Here is a 21,480-nt window from a genome sequence, read left to right as displayed (position 1 = left end):
GACTTAAGAAGGTTTTAACGGTGAGAATCATTGTCCCCACTGATTTTTGTGGTGTGGTCCACCTGAGGTTTAGATCTGCCTCCTATTTAGCTAGATATCTTAAAATGGATGGACGGTGTGGATATAACAGATGTATGGTGGGCCCACAGAAATTGGTGACGTCAACACACCACGGAGGTCGGTGGTGTGTGGCACACCGCGGAATCCTCTTCCAATCCGAACTCCAATGTTTCCTTGTATTGGGGGACAGATTTTTACTTGAATTCTGTAGAAATAGATTTTCTAGTATGTAATTTTTACTGAGATGGGTATTTACGGAAATCCATTTGTTTCAGTGCCCCAATCTCCCCATGCCTGCAATTTGGCAGAAATTCTAGCTAAAAATCAGGGGCTTGTTTGGGTTTTTTCATGAGATGGTTCTTTTAAAGAACCATTCAATCCAAGCATTTTCTACTGCTTTCTGTCTGCATTCTGGTAGAGAAGTTCCTGTCTAGAGTAGAAATCAACTTCTTCTCCTTCTTCTTTGACATTTTTGCCCTTTCTGGTATGGGTTTTGAGCAGCCTTCAGTCCATGTCTTCTTCTACTCTTTTTTCTGTATTTCTGTATCACATTAATTCAAAACCAGTGATTAAAATGGGTTTTTTGCGTTTATGCTGAGATGGGTTTTTGAGAATACTTCAATCCGACCTTTCCTCTGCTCTTAGACTGCATAATGATTGCTCAGTTCTTCAAAACCAGGGCTGAAAATGGTTTTTGGCTTGTCTTGTGAGGTGGGTTTTTGGTAATTGGAGCTTTTCATCATCAGAGCTTGAAGAAGACTTGTAGGAATTTTTTTTTTTAAATTTTATTTCGGAGTAGAGAAGTTCTCTGATGAAGAGGGCTAGGAAGAGGCGTAGGAGAAGGAAGGAAGAGGTTGCAGAGGATTATTGCTTCACCTGCAAAGATGGTGGATTGCTGGTCGTCTGTGAATACCAGTGAGTTTCAATGCTTCTGATTTTGCAGAACACCTGTAGTTATTATTATTTTTTTTATTTTTTCATGCTTTGGTGCTTTGTTTGCTTGCATTATTTTTGCTCTTTCTGTGAATGAGCTTTTGCAGAATTGGTGTGAGAAGTCGTTTGATATTGAATACGTTTTTCATGCAAATGCTCTAAATGGCTTCTTGATTTGCATGTTGTTGTTGTTTTCCATTTAGAATATGAGAGGCTTCTCTAGTTTAAGTTTTCTTGGATTTATTAGGAAGCTGGCTCTTTCTTTTCTGGGAAAATTGGAGTTTTGAAGCTCTTTCCTTGGGTCTTGTTCTAATGACATTTACCATGCTTGGCCTAGACAAGTGGCTTTTTGCTCGGGGCAGCATTCTATGTAGGTCGGACTGCTGTTTGAACTGATCATTCTGGTAGGGCCCATCTTCAGGTGATCCAGAGTTCTCATCTAGTGGTTCCCAATAGGGATGGGCGATGGGCAGGGGCGGCTCTGAGGGGTAGGCAGGTGAGGCAATCGCCTAAGGCCCCCTAATTATGAAGGCCCTATATTATAGCAAAATTAAAATTTCTTAATTATGAAGGTCCTATATTATAGCAAAATTAAAATTAAGAAGAAGAAAAAAAGCCTAAATTTTTTGAAATAAAACTTATTGAAAGGCCTACAAAATAGGAACATCTAAAAATTAGTTTACAAATTTGAAATTGAAAATAAAAAACAAATCCTAGAAACTAGCACTATCAATAATAACAGTCTAACTCTATCGTCTCTTTTCAAAATAATAGCATCATTCCCAATAAATTCTTCTCCTAAAACCTAGGACCACAACTACCTACTTTATTGCTAATTAAGTTCTCAAAAAATTAAATTCTAACGTCATTTTTCTAAATTAAATTCTAACTTCATTTTTCTAACGGTACAATGGCACACCAATGTCTAATTAGATTATTAGTAGTGGATTGTTCTTTTTGCTAAACAGCAAAACAATCGCACAACACAACCGACTTTTTTGCTAAGCAAAGCAGCTTCTCAATCTCAAAGTATTTCCTACTTTTTTGCTAAACAATATCTGCAAAACAACTTCTCAAATAATCGGCAAATCAGCTTCTTAGAGTCTTGATCCGTCGGTTGTTGTTGCTTCAACAAATCTAGGATTCGTCAGGTTGTATCGTTCAAGAATTTATTTTTCAATTTATTATTTATATCAATTAGCTTTTGTTTATCTATTATTATTATTCCTTATTTGTGTCAACTTGTTAATCTTTAAATTGACTGGTAGAAAATATGCTTCTGGATATGAAAAACTCAAGAAAAAAAGGAGAATAGAAAGTTTAGTACAATCTCAAAATACTTAATCTAATAAAAGAAGTAGATTGTTTTCCAAATTGTTTTATTGCATATAGAATACTGCTTACCATACCTGTTACAGTTGCATCTGCAGAAAGAAGTTTTTCAAAACTGAAGATTATAAAAAATTATTTACGAACAATTATGTCTCAAGATAGATTAAACGGTTTAGCAATTTTATCTATCGAAACTGATTTATTGGGTAAACTTGAATACAAAAGTTTAATTAGTAATTTTGCATCTAAAAAGGCAAGAGGCAAATTTATGGTTTAATTTTGAATTTATTAATTTTTTTTTTAAAAAAAAAAAAACTAAAAAGCCTCATTTTTATGACTTGCCTAAGGCCCCCAAAAATGTTGAGCCGCCCCTGGCGATGGGCCAAGAATATCCACCATTGGACATTCCAGCCATCAGTTGGTGGACTTTTTTCCATTTCATTTTGTTGGTTGTGTCGTAGTTTAACCATCCATTTTCAGAACAACAATTTGATGTTGAGAATTGTCCACCAGAGGAGCTTTCGGAGCATTGCCTATCCATGATGGGGCTCACTAGATTGATGGTCTGGATCAATGAAAGGTGGGCCTCTGCACAAAGTTCTGGCATGACTAAAGTTCTGTAAGTTCGGTCCGAGCATTCTATCCTCCCCTTGTTCCTATGCTTGGAGTCTTCAGTAATGAAGCTCGAATTGCATCCCCTGCATGACTTCACTTGTTTCATTTGCTTGTGACTCACTTCAACTCCAACTCCTTTTCAATTTTTTTTTGAGTCATGAAAGCGGTAAAAGAAAGAGTGAATGGGCTATGTGTCGTTAGATTTACACTATGGCAAACCCCATCATAGGTTGTCCATCACTGAGGGTTTTTTAATCCTTGTGAGCACCAAACAGGCCCTCAGTCCCATTCAAAAGAAATTTGGAACTGAATCATTAAGTCAGGTAGGTTCATAAAAAAGACAACTCCAGGTCCTGATGTGTCAGGCCACGAATGGTTTGCGGCCTATAATTCAGTGATCCAAACCATTGTTCTGGCAGCCCTGCCGCATATAGTAAGATTCTAACCCCTTAGACCATTGGATTACAGATATAGTAAGATTCTGAACAAGCATACTTTGAACCTTGGAAGTAGCTGCAACCACCCACAACTTTGAATCTAGAGAGGTTATATTATTGCATATCAGTCCCTCAGTCCTTGTGCAGTACATGCATATCTTGGCATCAATGTCTTTAAGATACACAGAATAATTGCTATGGACAATGTTACCAAAGTCCTACAACTTCATAATTCATCCTGTAATTCATTTGGATCTCATTAGAAACATAAATACCACACACAATAAAAAATTAGAAAAAAGAAAAAAGAAAGAAAGAAAGAAAAGGAAGTGGGATTGTTTCAAGATTGTTGATGCTTTTAGATTTAGTCTTCTCTTGTGGATTGAAGGGAGATGGAAAGGATAGTAGGTGACATATATTCACAGACTTCTTTCCAACGTTTAATTGGTACAAATGCTCAATCAGTTAATCGTTGTGTACATATGCCAAGAAATGTGATAAAGTCACCAAAATTTGATGTGGAATGTTAGTATATAGATGTTGTGCCCATTCTTATTTATTTTTCATGTTTCAATTTCTTTTATTAATGTCCAGATTTTTCTCTTGAATGATAGCTACAAATTTATTATTATTCGATAGCGAAACAAAAGCGAAACTACAACAGAGGGAAGACAGCCTGTTGGTGTGGTGCAAATCATGTAGTGTAAGCATTTCGATTTGTGTGCCTAGGGGTGTTAACCTGCTGGCTGTAGGGTTACCCATACCCATACCCACTAATGCATACTACACCTATACCCATACTCATACCCACTAATGCATACTGCACCTATACCCATACTCATACCCATACCCCCTAATGCATATTGCACCCATACCCATATCCATACCCATGACAAGTCTGAAATGGGCAACCACACCTGTACCCATTAGGGAATTGGGTACCCATCTATGATTTCAGATTTAAAAAACAATCACACCATGAGTTTATGGATGTTACAGTCACTGAGAAATTGTACATGTGGCATTCAAGTAACTCACATCCAAGTTGTAGGTCCCAATCAAGATATATCATAAACCAACAACAACTTGATCACTTAACTATCCCATTGTTGGATATTTATTGAACAATTGAAATGAAAATAATCGAATGGTCCTATTCCTGCATAATGTATCTACAAACGAGAGGTGAAGATTGCTCAAAAAATAAATCTGACTTCAGGATTGCGACTTATTTATAGTGTATTCCACGATTTCAGCAGTTTAATTTTCAGTTAGTGTATATCACATGTAGAATTTCTCACTTCTCAGTTTCTGATAAAATCTGATCATTAGTAGGTCTGATTTAGACCATCCATTATTTTAAATATATGAAGCGACATGATGGTTGGATGGTTGGGATTATTTGACAAGATTTACAAATACACGTACACACAGAGAGCATATAAATGGGTTTAGGTTGGATTGGGGTATACCAACACCTGGCCCAATTATTAATCGAGCTCAAAAAAATACCAAACCCCCACCAATTTGGCTACAAGCATATCCGGCCTGTGTCGGGCCGGGCTCGGGTACCCATTGGGTGCACCTGACCCATTGAAACCCCTCCCTATCTGTGCAGCTACTACAATGATCTGAGAATCAAACCACAATGCAAAGCTAAAATGGTGGAGTGTTCCAATGATTCACCATCTGACCACAATGGGAAGGAGAGATGATCTCCACCCCTCAAATCTGATGGCATATATGGCAATTGGATGAAAAATGGCCGTGATAAATGGATGAGATTGCTAGTAAGCAGGTCACACTTTCTCTCTCTCTCTTGTTTCTCTTGCTCTCTCACTTTTCTCTCTCATAGAGATGGCTTTTAGGGTTGCATAGAGTGCCATGAACCTCCTTGTGAATACATATAGGTAGGGAAGGAAGACAGAGAGATAGAGTTGGCTTAGGAGACTTTTCCAAAGAGGAAATAGCTCCTGAAGGAGGCCATACAAAGTCGGACAAAAAAGGAAAGGTCTATAGCTCCCTATGGCAGCCTAGCAAAGCAAGTAACATAGGGGCTCACCTACTAGGGGTCGAACAATGTGGGCCTGCGATGACCCACATCCAACACTACCAAGGCATGGCGCAATGAGTGCCCCCTAGTCACCCACACAGGCCGCTTTGGATAGCTAACCCAAAAAACCAAAAGGAAAGAAAGAACAAAGAGAAGACAATAAAGAAGAAGCTTGAGGAGAAAGAGAAGGCTATATGGAAGCCCTTCCATCCAATGTTTTAAATAGCCATGCTATGTAGCGTAGCTTAGCTTAACGCTATGTAGCTCATGAAAATAGCTTAAGTCTCATGTTGCCTACGCTACATGATAATTTGCACATGTTACACACTACGTGCTACATAGCTCATATTACAAGTTATTTTCATGACAACATTAAAAGCAATTAATGTTTTCAATGATTTGTTACATTTTTCTATTATCAATAAAAATTAGTTAATCTTTCCAATGCTTATAGTAAAAAGTAATACAAGTAACAATATTAAATAAGTTTTGTAGCTCTTTCTTTACCTTTATTTTTAATTAATGCTCTTTCGTATTATTACTTTAAGGTTGCGTTTGGTTGCACCAAATATCATGAAATTTTGGTAAATTTCATAATATGTATAATGTGGTGCAAAATGTCATGAAATTGGTGCTACCAAGCCCAACCTTGATTAAAAATCTAGAAGTAGCGTGTAGCTTATGCTACATGCTATGTAGCTTACGCTTCACGCTTCGGAGGGATGAACACTATGGTCCATGCTATTCGCTATTTAAAACACTGCTTCCAATTACTATAGTTTGCCACTCCAATAGAATCTCTGCTCCTAGGATGCCTTTACATTCTGGTGAGATCGGATTTAATGTTCAGATTTTTTATATAAAAAAAGTCATGTGATGTATTGTTTAATCAATCTAGTCCTCGTAGTACATTTTGATATGAATTCGATTGTATTATTTTTGACGTTATAGTGGGATGATAAATGTTAAATTGACACAAGTTGCCCATTATCCATGCCAATTCTTATATTCTTTAACATTTATTTGTTATCTTCTCAATCGCTGAGGAATGAGTTTCATGTCATTGACCTTCCTGTTGAAGTATAATTAGCATTGGATGGTGTTGCTTTTTAGATTATGCTCATATCTTACTATCATACCATAACTGTTGTCAGGAATTGTCTTAAAGCTTATCATCATGAATGTGTGGACATGGATCCTATGAAACCAGAGACAAATGATCGATGGATTTGTAGTAAGCCTCTTCCCTTCTTTGTTCAGTTGCTTTCTTTGTCTGAAGTTAATTCATTTAAGTTCCCTTTGAACATATTTAAGGAGTCTCCTCCCTTGCTTCTTGAAACATGTTTATTTTCTTGGTAGAACTATAATAGGATATGCTGAATCAAATTAAATGGTGTTTTTTCCTTTCAAGCCAGGGATTACATAGTTGATTCCCACCTTTCAGTAACCTAATTGTTGATTTGGTGGACCCTATCATGGTATGGACCATGCCCTAAGATCTCTTTTTCATATGATTTTTTGCACCAAACTTTCTTTTTTCGGTAGAGCATGCACCAAATACCCGCAGTAAGACTCGATCTCGGGTCTATGCCTAGTCAAGAGAGTGATACACAACCAGCTATCCAATGAAAATGGACAATTACAACCTATAGTCAACACGTAACCTCGTCCTAGTCAAACGTTTAGGATCATCCAACGGGGAATTCTTTTTGGCATTTCCACATCCACCACGAGGGCCACCATATAAACAATTTGATGACCAAAAGGGGACCTTGCTTATATAGTTTATTATGTTGATAACCAATCCGATGCTCCATAAAACTTTCTATATATCCTCTTTGTCGTGGAATTTTCAAGTAGCAATGGTAGCATGAAGGTTCTAAAAAAATGCACATTTTAAAAATAACCTACTTAATATTCTCGTCTAGATATTATTCAAGTTTTAAAAAACATAAAACCATAATTACAATCATACCTTTGATTTATGCCGTTTGGTCACTGCAATAGGCTAATGACGCTCTTATAAGTAGGAAGTGTCCGCTGGATCTATCTTGGAGAAGAGGTGAGTAAAGAGTTGCTACACGCTTAGGGTAGGGCTAGATGTGGGCTCCTAAGAGATGCCTAATCAAGGGTGCACATGTGTGGAACGTTTGACAGAAGGAGGGTGAAGTCTCTCTCTCTCTCTCTCTCTCTCTCTCTCCCCACTTCTCTTCTCCTTTTCTCTTCTCTTCTTCCTCTTTTCTTTTGCTCCTCTCCCTCTCACACTAGATGTCCCTAAGGGGGTGTCTGTTTTTCAATTTCCCCATGTGAAAATGTATGTAAATGATGCAGGGACATGTGATGACCTAACCCTAGATGCATGTATAATTAGGTTAAAGAATATTCAAATAAATACACCAATTAACTAACCGTTTTCAATTAAAGGGATTAGGTAAATCTCAACACAAAGATGAGGTTATTTCGTTAGGATCATGCCCCTTAACATAAGATCACGCAAACAATAAAAAGGGAGGACCTAGGGATATGAAGATATCACAGATCTAGCATAAGTCAGTCCACGGTCAAGTTTGGATTTGATCCTAGTCACTAACCATCCCTCTTTTCCGTTCAAACTAGAAAGGGGGTATCTAGAGAGGAATGAAAGGGGTGAAGAACGAAGGGTTCGAGATGAAGAAAATACGGGTCTTTTTGTCGTCAAAAGAAAAGAAGGAAGATGATTCTTACCTTTTCCTGTACCTCGAAGATCTAGAAAGAAGGAAACCTAAAATCAGGGTAGAATCCTCAATACCCAAGGGTCAATCCTGAAACCCTAATCTCTTTAATAAAGAGGAAGAAAAGAGACGAATTTCTATTCATTCAATAATAATCAAAATAGGGTTTCTTACAACGTATATATAAGCAATGGAAAAGGTAAAAGTGCACTAAAGCCCCTAGAAACAAGAAAAATACCAAAAAGAAGAAAAATAAAGAAAGTTACAATAAAGCCCCTGAAACAAGAAAAAGAACAAAAAAAGTTTAAAACTAAAACACCCGTCTGGTAGGTTGTGAAATCCGACCCATGGATCTATGGTCGGGGTGCGGTTATGCCGCTCCTGCACTTGTAGCGCGTCAAAAAGTGGGTCTGATGGACCCATCATCCATCCACATCAACTCCTCCACTCTAGTACTCTGTCGGCAACGCCTCCTCATCTGGTACACTCTAAAGGGTGCACCACTGATGTCCGCATCAATAAAGGGGTAATGATTAATTACAATGTAATTCCTGCACTTTTTTCTATGCTGACAATGACATTTTTTACACTCAAACTGAGGGTGCGAATTTCATGTGGGGCCCATTGTGATATATGTGGCTTATCCACGTCGTCCATCCATTTTGCGGGATGATTTTAGTGCATGAATCCAAAATTGAGGTAGATCCAAAGCTCAAGTGGACCACACCACACGAAATAGTGGGTTGAACACCTACCGTTAAAAACCTTTTACGATCACGATGTCCTATGGTGTGGACCACTTGAGCTTTGGATCTGCCTCATTTTTGGGCTCATGCCTGAAAATGTTCAGGTAGAATGGATGGACGGCGCGGATATGTTATGTACATCATGGTAGACCCCACAGATTTAAATCAGCCATTTCTGGGCCTAGTTTCAAGGTAGAAATACCCCTTCCCTTGGCTTTCAGACGGACATAAATAACAATAATGAGCTATTTACTGGTATTTACTAAGGAATTGAAAAAATAAACACCCCGTAGGGGTGGAAGCCAAGTCTCTCTCTTGCTCTGCCTCCTTGGGATAGGATTTGTTTATAAGTTGGAGCCAGGGTTTCAAAGTGAACACGTGTTATAGTGCACCTCACCCTCACAGACTTTGTTATATGCTACCAAAGCTCTGCACCATTAAAAGTTTGCATGCCTACCTTATCCATGCACCAAATTGACCAAATCCCTCCACTATCAAATGGCAGCTACTCTTCACCAACATCCTATGTCCACCTAAGACATGGACCGTAAGATCTCAACCATCAAATGTCCATCAAGTATGATAAAACAATTTTAATGGTTAAAAGCCTTCGATTAAACATTAAAATCTTTCTAAGCGCCAAGCCCAACTAGAAAACCTCAAATAACTAAGATCTAAGCCCCAAATTAGTTCCTCGAAGTAACCAGTGGATCTTGGATTGGAGCTTATGGGCTTCTTATATTGTATCCTAAATGCACCCAACTATACATGTATGTTGATCACTAATGTAGCCTCACAGGGTGAGCCAAAGCACACAACACTGGGACCATGAAGTCCTAAGAAAACGTTAAGTCTAAGGATAACTCAAAGCTAGTACATGATCAAATTAATATGATCCGGTCATGACGGATCTCTCAAATTGGAGACTTGATGCGATCTTCCAATGCAAGTGCTCAGCCAGGCTTGAGACATGAGAACCCACATTTGTGAACACTCACACTCTTATGTGGGTAGGGCCTAGGCATTAGCTCAATGGTGGAGACCTTCCATCCCAACTTGTCATTGGTTTCCACACATAGAATGACCAATCCGCCCTTTACTCGTCATTGCCTACTTCCACTACTATGCTCATGGATTTTGGGTTGCGAGTCCATAAAAGAAAACTTACCCTTGGTCAATGGCCGTTGTGTCCAAACTCACCTTCCCTTAGGACAACCAGAGGAAACCCTCCCTTTAACCCATAAAATCTTGGATAGTTGGGGTTTCCCACACATTTAATCACAGCATCCATAGAAAAACCATGCACATGTGGTCATCAATATACATGATTATAACAATCATCATTGGCTTTTTAGGACACACAATGCCAACACTCTTCTTAGCGTGTCTCCTTTTCCAGTGTGGCTGAGCATGGACATGCTGAGTTGAAAAAGTAATGCTCATTTATTTATTTTCCTAGATTGACTAGTCTACTCTTAGTTTCCATAAATGGCAACTAGAGAAGGTTTACACTGCTTTTTTTATGATGATCCACTGTTGGTCTATTATTACTTGATTCAATATAGATTTTTTTTTTTTTTTTTTTTTTTTAAATGCTTGTGAAAAAAGGGACTACAATGGATCTTCTTATGTGATAGGTCGGCATTCATGCTTCATCTGCAATAAAAGCTCAAATTTCCGATGCTTTTGCTGTCCGAACTCTGTATGCAAAGCGTGTATCAGATCTGCTGAATTTGTGCATTTCAAAGAGGACAAGAGCTTCTGTAGTGATTGCTTAAAGCTTGTGATGCTGATAGAAGAAGACATCGATGTCGATTCTGATGGGGTATGCTTTATAATGAGCTCTCTCTCTCTCTTTTTTTTTGAATTCTTAAATGTGTTGGGCTACATTTCTATAATAAATTTCCTTCCAGAAATGAATCTTTTATGTTTTTCTTGTTGTTGTTGTTGTTCTTCTTCTTCTTCTTCTTCTTCTTCTTCTTCTTTTTCTTCTTTATTGCCTTGCGTGAACCAAATCAGCATCAAATTATGTATGAGTTTATTTCAAGAGGAATTATAGGATCCTTGAGCCAAGCATATGTGTGTTGTACATGGGTTTGTAGTAGGTACAAGTGGCGCCCGTGGTCCATTGATCCAAGTTGTTGACATGAATCGCCCAACATGCTGCAAACATCTCCTTGATACAATCCTAAAAAATCTCCCTAATTGAAGGAAGACTCAAGATTGGAAGCTAGGATTTTGATGCGGACACAAGCGCATTCAAGGTGTACCAACGAAGAAAGCGCCAACTACAACTGTCGTCTTTGTGGATAGGCGACTATTGAGGAGCTGAAGACCTTTCATATGTGATTGGACATATAGAAGACCCCACTCAGGGAAGACACATGTGAAGGAAGATTGGAGAAAGAAGACCGAGCGCCCAAACTTTCCCGTACTTATGTTATTTGCGTGTTTTTGACTTAGTTAGGGGTCTTTTAGTAATTTTATGTCTTTATTTGCTTATTCTAGGGGTATTTTAGTAATTTTATGTCTTTATTTGCTTATTTAAGTGGGCTAAAGCCCTAAACTCGAATTTTAACTATTGATTAATGAAAAACAAACCCTTTGGTTGCCTCCTTCCTCTCTTCTCTCTAATGGTGCTTCTTCTCTCCCCTTGATCTTCTTCTTCTAATTTCTTCTTGTGCCCCTCCAACTTCTTCAAGGTAATAATTTTCTTCCTTTTATTTTCCAGTTTTGGCTAATCCTTCTTCGATCAAAATCTTGAGAACCGATCTAAACCCTAAACCCCAAATTCTCAAATCCCTAATCCGAGAAACTTCTTAGTTCTTCGAACTAGTGATCTTCATTGATCGATTGGGTGTGACCATGCAGGATCGGGAGGTCTCATCCCTCGCCGGATCCAACCTAAGTAGTAATTGAATTCCACAATCCATGGTTGTAGTGATGGCCCGCTCCATTGCATGTTTCCTTTATGATTTTCTCAGTTATGATGATTACTGTTAGAATTTTAGATCATTTATTCCTTTTATTTCCGCTGTTTAATTATCTCCATGAGCATGCATCATAATTAGGGCAGTCCTGCGTCAGATTGTGTTTTTATTATGGGCATGAGCCATCCACCATGGGTCTCATCAAATCAATGGTCTGGATCAAGCCATTTTATCCGACAGTTCATTCTCGTCCCCTAATTGGAAATTATTGTGCATAGTTTTTTTATTTCGTTTAATTTTTTGGGTTCTAAGTATTGATTTGAATATCAATATTGTATCAGCCAATATGGTCTTATCGTATCTGGTATTAGCTGGATATGTGAAATGGGGCCAAATTGATCACTCCAAATTTTTTGGTCCACATAGGCTGATATGGGGCATATGTCACTGATGCAGCCGTAAAAGCCCATTTTGTTTTTTTCCCCCCTGATTTCTCTCTCATTTTCCTCTTCTATTTTCATTTCAACCATGGAGTAAGCTTAGAAAGTCATTTTAAATTAGATCTAGACCCATATTGAAGATCAAAACAAAAGATTGGAGCAAGATTCAATGAATCGAAATAGAATGACCATTTTGGGAGAAAATGGAAAAAAGTGTAAACTAAACCATCACATTGTTTTTTCATGTTTTCATCTTCCTTTTGTTGCATTTCAATTTAATAGACCCCTGTTCACCATTTTCTTGAGAAATTCCCTTGTTCACCAAATCATGCTTGATTTGTGTCCAATTAGGGCTCATTTGGTTGAGTTTCAACAGCTCAAGTGGGCACATATCATTCTTATCATAGCATGGCCTGATTCACCATTATGTGCATGTCTAAAATACAGATAATGATAGAATATTGAATAACTATTTTTTTCCTTCTTCCTTTGGCTTAAAAAACCAACCGATGCGTGACATCGCATTGCATGCTGATATGCCGATATTCAGAACCATGGTTCTTACCGTGCAATGATGTCTTTTAACATCTTCTGAATGAAAAATTCCACCATTTTCCTAAAGTTGTCCCAATGTTTCCCTCATATTGTGATGCATTACCCAATATATGGGATACTTCCTGATCTTTCCCACAACATTTCTGTATCCTAGGGGTGTGATACATAGCACAATACATAGCGTGATTCGATACTTCAAACACACATTTGTACAAAACTAAAAACCCAAGAACATATTGTGTATATCCTAAGGTTGGGGAATCATATAGTTCCTATTATTTACATACTGCCAGGTATGCAATAATTCATGTACATGGCTGCCTGTGCATACTTTGCATGGTTGAAAATTAAATGTGGTAGCATTGTATGATCTGCAAGATGGATTAGTTTTATAAACTAAAAGAGAAATATAGATAAACTGATTTGGCTATTGTGTTGAGGCACGGTGGGGAATCTCTTGTTTCTCATGCCATCTCCTACCTTCAATATTCACTGGCTTCATCTTGCATTTTGCAGGAAAGAGTAGATTTCAAAGATAGAGAAACTTATGAATGTTTATTCAAGGAGTACTGGGAGATAATAAAGCAGGGTGAAAATATATCACTGGAAGATCTTCGTACCGCAGATGCACTATTGAAGAATGGTGAGAACAATGCAGATGGATACAATTCAGACAAACTATCCGAAAGGGAATACATATCTGATGTTGATGATATTGACTACAAAAGCAATGATGGGACACCATTGGTACATGCAACCAATGGAAAAGATGTTTGGATGGAGTCGGTGAGAAAATTGTGCAAACCAAGAAAAAGTACATTTGTTGGTTGGGGATCCAAAAAACTCATAGATTTTCTTACTTCTATTGGTAAAAATATAGATAAACCCATCCCCCAATTCGAAGTGTCTGAAATAATAAGGGATTATATCCAAGAGAACAAACTTATTCATCCAGAGAGAAAAAAGAAGGTTATATGTGATGCAAGGTTGCACACCCTTTTTGGGAGAAAATCAGTGAACCGCCTGAAAATATCTCATTTGTTGGATGCCCACTTTGTTGAAAACCAGGAATTGGAGGACAAATATCGATACAAGTCAGAAGACGAGAATGTCTCGGTGGTTTGTAAGAGGCAGCAAAGGTCAAGTGCTAATACAAAACCTTACAAGGTGGTGCCAAATGATTTCAAGGAAAAGGTTCCAAAAGTACCCATTATCTGTCACGCTTCTATTACAACAAAAAATATTAAGTTAGTTTACCTTAGGCGGAGTTTGATTGAGGAATTCCTGAAGAATCCGGAGACATTCGAAAGTAAAGTTATGGACTCTTTTCTGAGGGTCAAATGTGACCCCAAAGATGGCTTCTCGGCGAGAAGTTCTTTCCAGCTTGTGCAAGTTACAGGTTTGTTATGTAACAACCATGCATTTGATGAGATTTCGTTGGAATTGGCTTTGGATGTGTTACTTGTGATATATGTTCTATTATCAGGTGTTAAAAGGATTTCAGAAGCTTACAAGAGTGGAGGGACTAGTACGGATGCTGTCTTGCAGGTTTCCAATATAGTGAAGGATATTCGCATTTGCATGGTGTCAGATGGTGATTTCTCTGAGGTACATGTGTTCAACATTCATCTTGTTTTATAGTTATTGAGGCAAGTATAACTGACAGCTGATGCCAATGTTTATAAACTCCCACATTCACTTGGAACTCTGCCAAATGGATCTATTTTGCTCGGCTTTTGGTTATTGACTACATATGCAGGTTTATAGAATGTCCAGTCACTTAATAGAGCTGTCATGAGATCACAACCTTTTGCATTGATTTGTCCGACTTAGAACTTGGAAACTGAACAACTGGATTATGAGTCAAGTTAATGCAGGGCCATTTTCACACCGGGCTCGAGTGGGGTGGCCTATGGGATGCAGGGGCACACTCGGGGTGGGCGGCTCGTGTGAGGCGGTACTCATGTGATGTGGGGCCTACAAGAGGAGTTCGTCTGAGGTCCTAACACATGGGATGTGGGGCCTAGGTTATGAGATAAAGAGATTGATTCACCATGCTCTATCAGTCAGAGCTTTTAGAGCAAGTGATTAATTGTCCTACATCAAAGTGGTATCAGAGCAGGGGGGTCTCATGTTCGAGACTCCTTACTGGGGGTGATTAATGCAGGGACATTTTCACACCGGGCTCGAGTGGGGTGGCATGTGGGATGCAGGGGCACATTCGGGGTGGGCGGCCAATGTGAGGCGGGTGGCTTCATTACTATGAATGGAGAACTTCATTACTATGAATGGAGTGTGGCGCCCATGATATAGTTGCTTCAAGCGATGATGGCCTTATCATGGATGGACCATGCGGCAAAAATCTCCTTAATTGGACAATCCTGACCTTTCGATTGTTAGCCTGCAATAGATGGTTAGAGAGAAATACATCAACAGTCCACATTCAAAAGATAAAAGGTCAAAGATTGACTGGCTAGGATGTTCCAATATGGGAGAATTTTGGCAATGCTCTGTTGATGACAGGAACCATCTAGTTATTGGCTTGGATAAGCCAACCATGGGCTCACGAGTACTAACTATGGCGCTCAATAGGGAAGCTTAGTAACCAATAGGGAACTTTTCTCCATTCTCTGTATATGTATGTTTGTGTGTGTATTTTGCATCCATGGGCACCGAGTTCCTAAAAATTGGAGCCATGGTTCAGAGATAACAGCTGATCCAGTGGGCCCCATGAGGATGGACCATGCATGAAAGTTCTTGGATTACAAGATCCTAGCCATCTAATCTTTCGCTATTCTCCATTGAATTCAAATCTTTCCTTTATTTTTCTCTCAACCTGTCTATTTGTACACTGCTGAGTGAAAGGTTAGGATTATCTCATTAGGGAGATTATTTGGACGTGGTCAATCAGTCTGTTCTGATCAGATCAACAGTTTGGATCATCAAATGATGGGTTCTGCTTACAAGAATATAGTGCTGTGGGAATCTTGAGTAATAATATTTTAGTACGGTCATTTACCAGAGACAGCTAATGGAAGCTCCATTTTTCTGCTCGCAATTCCCAGATGTGTTTTCCGTTCACTATGGTGTGGTTTCTGGATAAGTATCATGTTATGTTGGAATTTCCTTTCTAGGGTTCCTGTATCACAGAAATCTGTTTGATGAGATAATTGTTTAGGATCTGTTTGTATGTTGAAATTTCAAGTACTTTATCATTATCACCTGCCATGCAAGCATGGCCACTTGGAAATGCTCTTTATTGCATAAATCTTGGTGGCAGGAAGAATGCGAGGATCTGTATCAGAGAATGAAAGATGGCCTCCTCAAAAGGCCTACCTTGGTAAGTTCTCTTCCATAAACAATTGCTTTTTTTAAAAAAAAAAAAAAAAAAAACAAAAAAAACAGAGAGGATGGTTTGCAGCCACTGACCTTACAAGTTATACTGTTCTTTACCTCAAATGACCATAAAAACTTATTTTGTTTTCATGTCCCGTGGAAATAAACCTTCATACTTCCTCAGAGAATTGCCTAATCTGCTGATTATATTCAGAACTAATAGTAGCTTTAATATAAAACTCTTTTGATATTTGCAAGACTCATGTGTGTACAGCATCTAGAGAACTAGGGTTTTCTGTTGCCTTTTAAACTATTTTACATGATCCCTTACAAAAAGGACAGATCCCCTTGAATCGTGTTAACAATTAAGAACTGCCTTTATGGTCTCTCACTTGTAGGCATCTCCAACTTGTACCCCAAATTAATATCCGGTAAAATTATTATTTTTCTATGATTCTAGTAATCTTAAACATTTGTAAATTGATTACATATAACTATTGAAAACCAACTAAAAATTACCTAATATATTAACAAATTTGTCCATACCCGCAAACATTCTTTATGACGATCAAAGTAGCACACACCTGGTAAACATAGTTTTAAATATTGGCCTATATGTAACGTGTATCGGTTGTCACTGATATGATAAATAGATACTCATCATGCATAAAAGGAAAATCATGAGAAAAAATAAAAAAATATATATCTTGTTATTTACTTAATCCTTGAATAAAATATTAACCTCATTTGTCAATACATATAAGGTAATTGATACACACACACACAAAGATATGATGCACAATATTTTTTCAGTATTTTTTACCTTTAAAAGATTCATACCAACACACCCGATAAATTGGTTGCATCGGTTGATATATAATATGTATCATGTCATGTGTTGGTGATCACTGATACGGATACGATACACAACAATTTGAACCAGTGGTAAATGACACCTGTATGCTTAACCAATGTTTTCAGTATCGGTATGTATTGTACCCTTGAGATACGGAAACATATCGGGTACCACATGGAAAATATTGGATGTATTGCATTATGCATCATTGTTTTTGGGAAAAATTAGGGAATTGGTCGAATATTTCAACGAAACTTTAGGGAATGTTAAAAAAGACATCATTATACACTTAAAACTCAGAAGATTACAAAAATCAAGTATACACAATCAGTTTTCTTTATATAGAGTACTAAATTATGCGCTATCACACCTTATGTCTTCAAAAAACAAAAAAATAATAAATAAAATTATGAGCTATCAGATAGAAGTGATGCAACTGTATTAAAAATCGGTTCATATAAAATAATAAATAAAGAAATCACTAATATTTTTATAATTCATGTAACTTATTAGCATATTCGGTGTAATAAATATTGACACTAGATTTGTTCTACAATATATGGTGCATTTATTTAAAAATATATTTTTTTAAAAATAACTTATTATCTAAAAATAAATAAACAAGTGTGGTTGATGTTAAGATCAGTATACACTTGTAAATACGAAATATTTTCAAAGAAAATATCTAGTCAATCTAATTGTTTTCAAATAAAATTATATTTAATTAATTTTCAACATAATTAAGAATATTTTTAAAATTTTCAAAAAGTTTTGTCAATCTGTAGATCAGCCTCTGAACACTCTAATTTGATTTTTTTTCAACCTCTAATTGCATGTTAACTGGGTGAAATAGAGGAAATTCCAAATTTCCCCTAATTTTTCCAAATTCAGAAAATAAAGGTCAAAACCCTTGATTGAGCACCAAAACATGCAAAATCATGAATTATGAACTTCATTCCATTGATTTCAAGGAATTTAAAACTAAAAAATAAAAATAAATAAATAAATAAAAACTTCAAATTCTAATAACTCACTAATTTGGGTTCCGGTATTGCACGCTCTCCGATTTTGATTTCTACCACCAAATCCTCTTTCCTTTCCAAAAAATTGAAAATGAGTAGTCGAAATTTCCTTGGGAATGTAATGGAAGCAAAAACAAATCCAGGAAAATCATATTTTTTGGGATTTGTGGGACTTTTTTCAATATTTTCACAAAGGGGACTGATGCGCTTACTTATTGTGTGATATCGATATATCGGCTTATATTGCAGATATTATCAACACTGCAGTCATTGTGTGTAACTGGATGTGATTGCATGTATACACTAACTACACAATTATTTCTTCATCTTTTCGCTCAAACCTCAAATTGCTAACTTTCTGATGCTCATCTACTAATGTTCTTCTCCTTTGGCAGGCGGAGCTTGAAAAAAAGGCCGGAAGCCTACATGAGGACATAACTAATCACGTAGGTAGAGAGAGTTTTTACGGATATATATATATATATATATATATATATATATATATATATATATATATATATATATATAGACACACACAGAGAGAGAGAGAGAGAGAGAGAGAGAGAGAGAGAGAGAGAGAGAGAGAGAGAGAGTCCAACCGGTTGGACTATAAGTTATAGTTCACTGAGTAGATAACTTCCAACCTTTTACTAATGTTTGACATCCAACCTGTCCAATAGGTTAGCCCCATCTTGGCTAACTGGCTATACATTTACATTGTTTTCTATGGTGTGGTCTACCTGATGTGTGTATAGAGCTGATTTTTGCTATCGGTGATCCTCTTTTTGAGGCCAGCTTATTGGAAGGGTTGGATTTCATGTTCACTTAATAGGTTGGAAGTTATCTGCGCACGCATGCACACACATATTACGGTCCACCCAGCCAATAACTCCCAACCTTTCAAGCATGTGTGGCATCCAACCTGTCCAATATGTTGGCCTTATCATGGGATCGCCTTGTAAATATATATATATATATATATATATATATACTCATTGAGTGCACCACAGTTCTTTTTTGCTATTTATTAATGGCTATAAATTGTTTTATAGAGTGTGGCCCACCTGATAAGTGTTTAAGGATGGTTTTTGTGTTAGATGATCCTCATGGTGGGACCAACATGTTGGATGGGTTGGATGTCACATGCACTTAATAGGTTAGATGTTATGCTCTGGTGGACTTGAGACCTACATATATTTTAAAGTTACTTACAGAGTTTTATATTTCTTTATTTATTTGGGGAGGAGCAATACTTTGAAAGAGCCAATTCTTCTGGTTGATAGCTTTATTGCAGATCACTGTATATAAGGAAATCATATTACTGCCAATTGAGTTGTTGCCAGGGAACATCATTTGGTTGCCATTTGCATATTCCGTTCTCTGATAACCCCACTTTTTCTGCCTGTTCTGGTTCTTTTGACATTGTGGAAACTGTTTTATTGTCAGTGGATCGATAGAGAGATCGTGTTGTTACAGAACCTGATTGATCGAGCCAATGAAAAGGGATGGCGGAGAGAATATCCTGCTTTATTAGTGAAATGTTCAAGTTTGACTTTTTATTCATTTTGTGTAAACCTTATCAAAAGCTCATAAAGCATATACAGTATTCTAATGTTCTTCTGAGTCACTGTTAGAAAACACAGTCATTTGATTTCTGTTAGACTAGGTTGAGCCAATGAAAGATCTTGCAAAAAAAAAAAAAAAAGAAGTCATATGATATCAGAATTTAGAATCTGTACTCGGACCACAGCCAAAAATGTGAGCTGGCTCAGCTAAGTTTGGAGTTATCAGATATTTTGAATGGTTCTAAATTTGTATTTAGAACTGTTCTATATCTTAACTTGAAAAATAAGAGAAAGTTCCGGAGTTCTTTACTTCAAAGTTTAGGACCAATTCGGGTCTCTTAAAATTCTAAATTATTTGAAGGTAGTGCTCAAAGTATCTGTATTATTACATGTATTAAAGACTGAGGATACGGAAGCATGTATTGATTTCGCCGATACCTGGAAATATATGCTTACTGAGGGACACGTTGGGAAAAGGTGGAATTTTTCAGTGGAACTTCTGGAGATGTTACACCTTTAGGGATTAAAATATTGCAAAATACAACTATACACAATAAGTTTCCATTTAATAGGATAGGCTCTTTTTGTTTTTTTAATGCTTGTTATGCTTTTTTCTTAATAATATTCATTGCTTTTCAAGGGGAGGGGGCTGTCGGGGACAAAAAAACTAGTGTCATTATAACCAAAATGAACTTATATCATTCAAAGACCACACAATGCAAGTAATAAAATATAAACAAAAAGGAGTGGTTAAAATCACCGAAAGAACAAATTCCCCCCAAAAAATATCCTTAAAAAATGATGAAAAATTCAATTTTTTGGAAAATTTGGGGAATTTCTCATGAATTTCAGGGTGTTTCCCTGGTGTTGGCGATAATATCACTGGTATTGCCAATAGCAAGGAATATATATATATATATATATATAGATATATATATATATATATATATATATATATATATATATATATATATATATTGTACACACACACACACACACACAAGGCTCAGGTGAAAATATTGGTGATATCAATATTATTGCTAGATATTGCCTGTTATTAGGCGATATCTGGAAATTTTCTATTTACTTGTAGTTTTAGTATCACTGACCCAGTGATACATATATTGTTAGTGATATTATCAATAATAGTCCTGATAATTAGACACTGGTTGAAACGACACTCATTTTCTCAAAATTGCCTTGTTGAACACATGGCAACGTTGCTGTCAGGTAAAAACTTCAAATTTTCATTTTCCTTGTTTTATGATACCATTCATATGCTGTTTGCATTGTCCTATTGTATTTCTATCAATCTAATACTGGATACATTTTCCTATGAAAATGCTTTTCTAACCTAATTTTAACTGATAGTATTAGGTTGCTTTGTCTGACATCTAATGCCCATGACAACAGTGTCTCTATCTCTAAGTTAAGCTGAGCCTATCTTAGACATTTACTCCCAACATGTATCAGCTAGTTAGACTAACCAGTGCATGTGTCTATTTTTGAAAGGGTGCAAGTACTCAAAGCCCCTCTTTAAATGGCGCTTGCATTGTGCAATGGGCTTCTGATTGGAAAGCCTGGAAAGCCCATTTTTGTATCGAGCATAGTGGAGGGTGTCTGTCTGTCAAACTGCATGGTGGAACTGAGCAGAATGACCATTTGATCAATGGTTATTCTGCTTTCCAAAAACACCACAAGTTATGGAAGTCCCAGATGTTGAATCCTGATATTTGAACAGATTCATGTGAGTGGTATGTTGTATTTTGTTTCAAAATTAACATTAAAAACACAACAAGTCCCGATTGCTGATTGGGCCGAGTTCGGGCGGGACATGTTGGCCTGGTGACCGGGCCGGGTTGAGCCCGGTTCGACTCGGTTCGGCCCGA

The 21,480-nt window shown here is 37.1% G+C and overlaps 1 protein-coding gene and 1 long non-coding RNA gene across 9 annotated transcripts in view; both read left to right on the top strand.

Annotated features, from left to right (window-relative positions):
* The first annotated feature begins 239 nt into the window (after window positions 1–239).
* Window positions 240–21,480, top strand: part of LOC131236701 (zinc finger CCCH domain-containing protein 19-like) — a 31,076-nt gene continuing 9,835 nt past the window's right edge. For 5 of the 8 annotated variants that reach the window (XM_058234070.1, XM_058234064.1, XM_058234066.1 and 2 more), the window contains exons 1-8: window positions 242–975; window positions 6,585–6,664; window positions 10,525–10,712; window positions 13,329–14,211; window positions 14,299–14,420; window positions 16,093–16,152; window positions 18,422–18,472; window positions 19,473–19,544. In XM_058234070.1, coding sequence (XP_058090053.1) covers window positions 872–975; window positions 6,585–6,664; window positions 10,525–10,712; window positions 13,329–14,211; window positions 14,299–14,420; window positions 16,093–16,152; window positions 18,422–18,472; window positions 19,473–19,544 — 1,560 coding nt within the window. In that variant the 5' untranslated portion in view covers window positions 242–871. Of the gene's footprint in view, window positions 976–6,584; window positions 6,665–10,524; window positions 10,713–13,328; window positions 14,212–14,298; window positions 14,421–16,092; window positions 16,153–18,421; window positions 18,473–19,472; window positions 19,545–21,480 lie in introns of all 8 variants that reach the window. The other 3 variants (XM_058234067.1, XM_058234065.1, XM_058234068.1) reach the window with 3 other exon arrangements.
* LOC131236703 (uncharacterized) lies at window positions 1,465–3,658 on the top strand. The gene is made up of 2 exons (XR_009166843.1): window positions 1,465–1,857; window positions 2,649–3,658. It is a non-coding gene; the product is annotated as an uncharacterized LOC131236703 (long non-coding RNA).

This window comes from Magnolia sinica, chromosome 2 (genome assembly GCF_029962835.1).
Source record: "Magnolia sinica isolate HGM2019 chromosome 2, MsV1, whole genome shotgun sequence".
Classification (NCBI taxonomy): Eukaryota; Viridiplantae; Streptophyta; class Magnoliopsida; order Magnoliales; family Magnoliaceae; genus Magnolia; species Magnolia sinica.
Note: the sequence above shows the minus strand (reverse complement) of the source record. Positions and strands in the feature narration are given on the sequence as shown.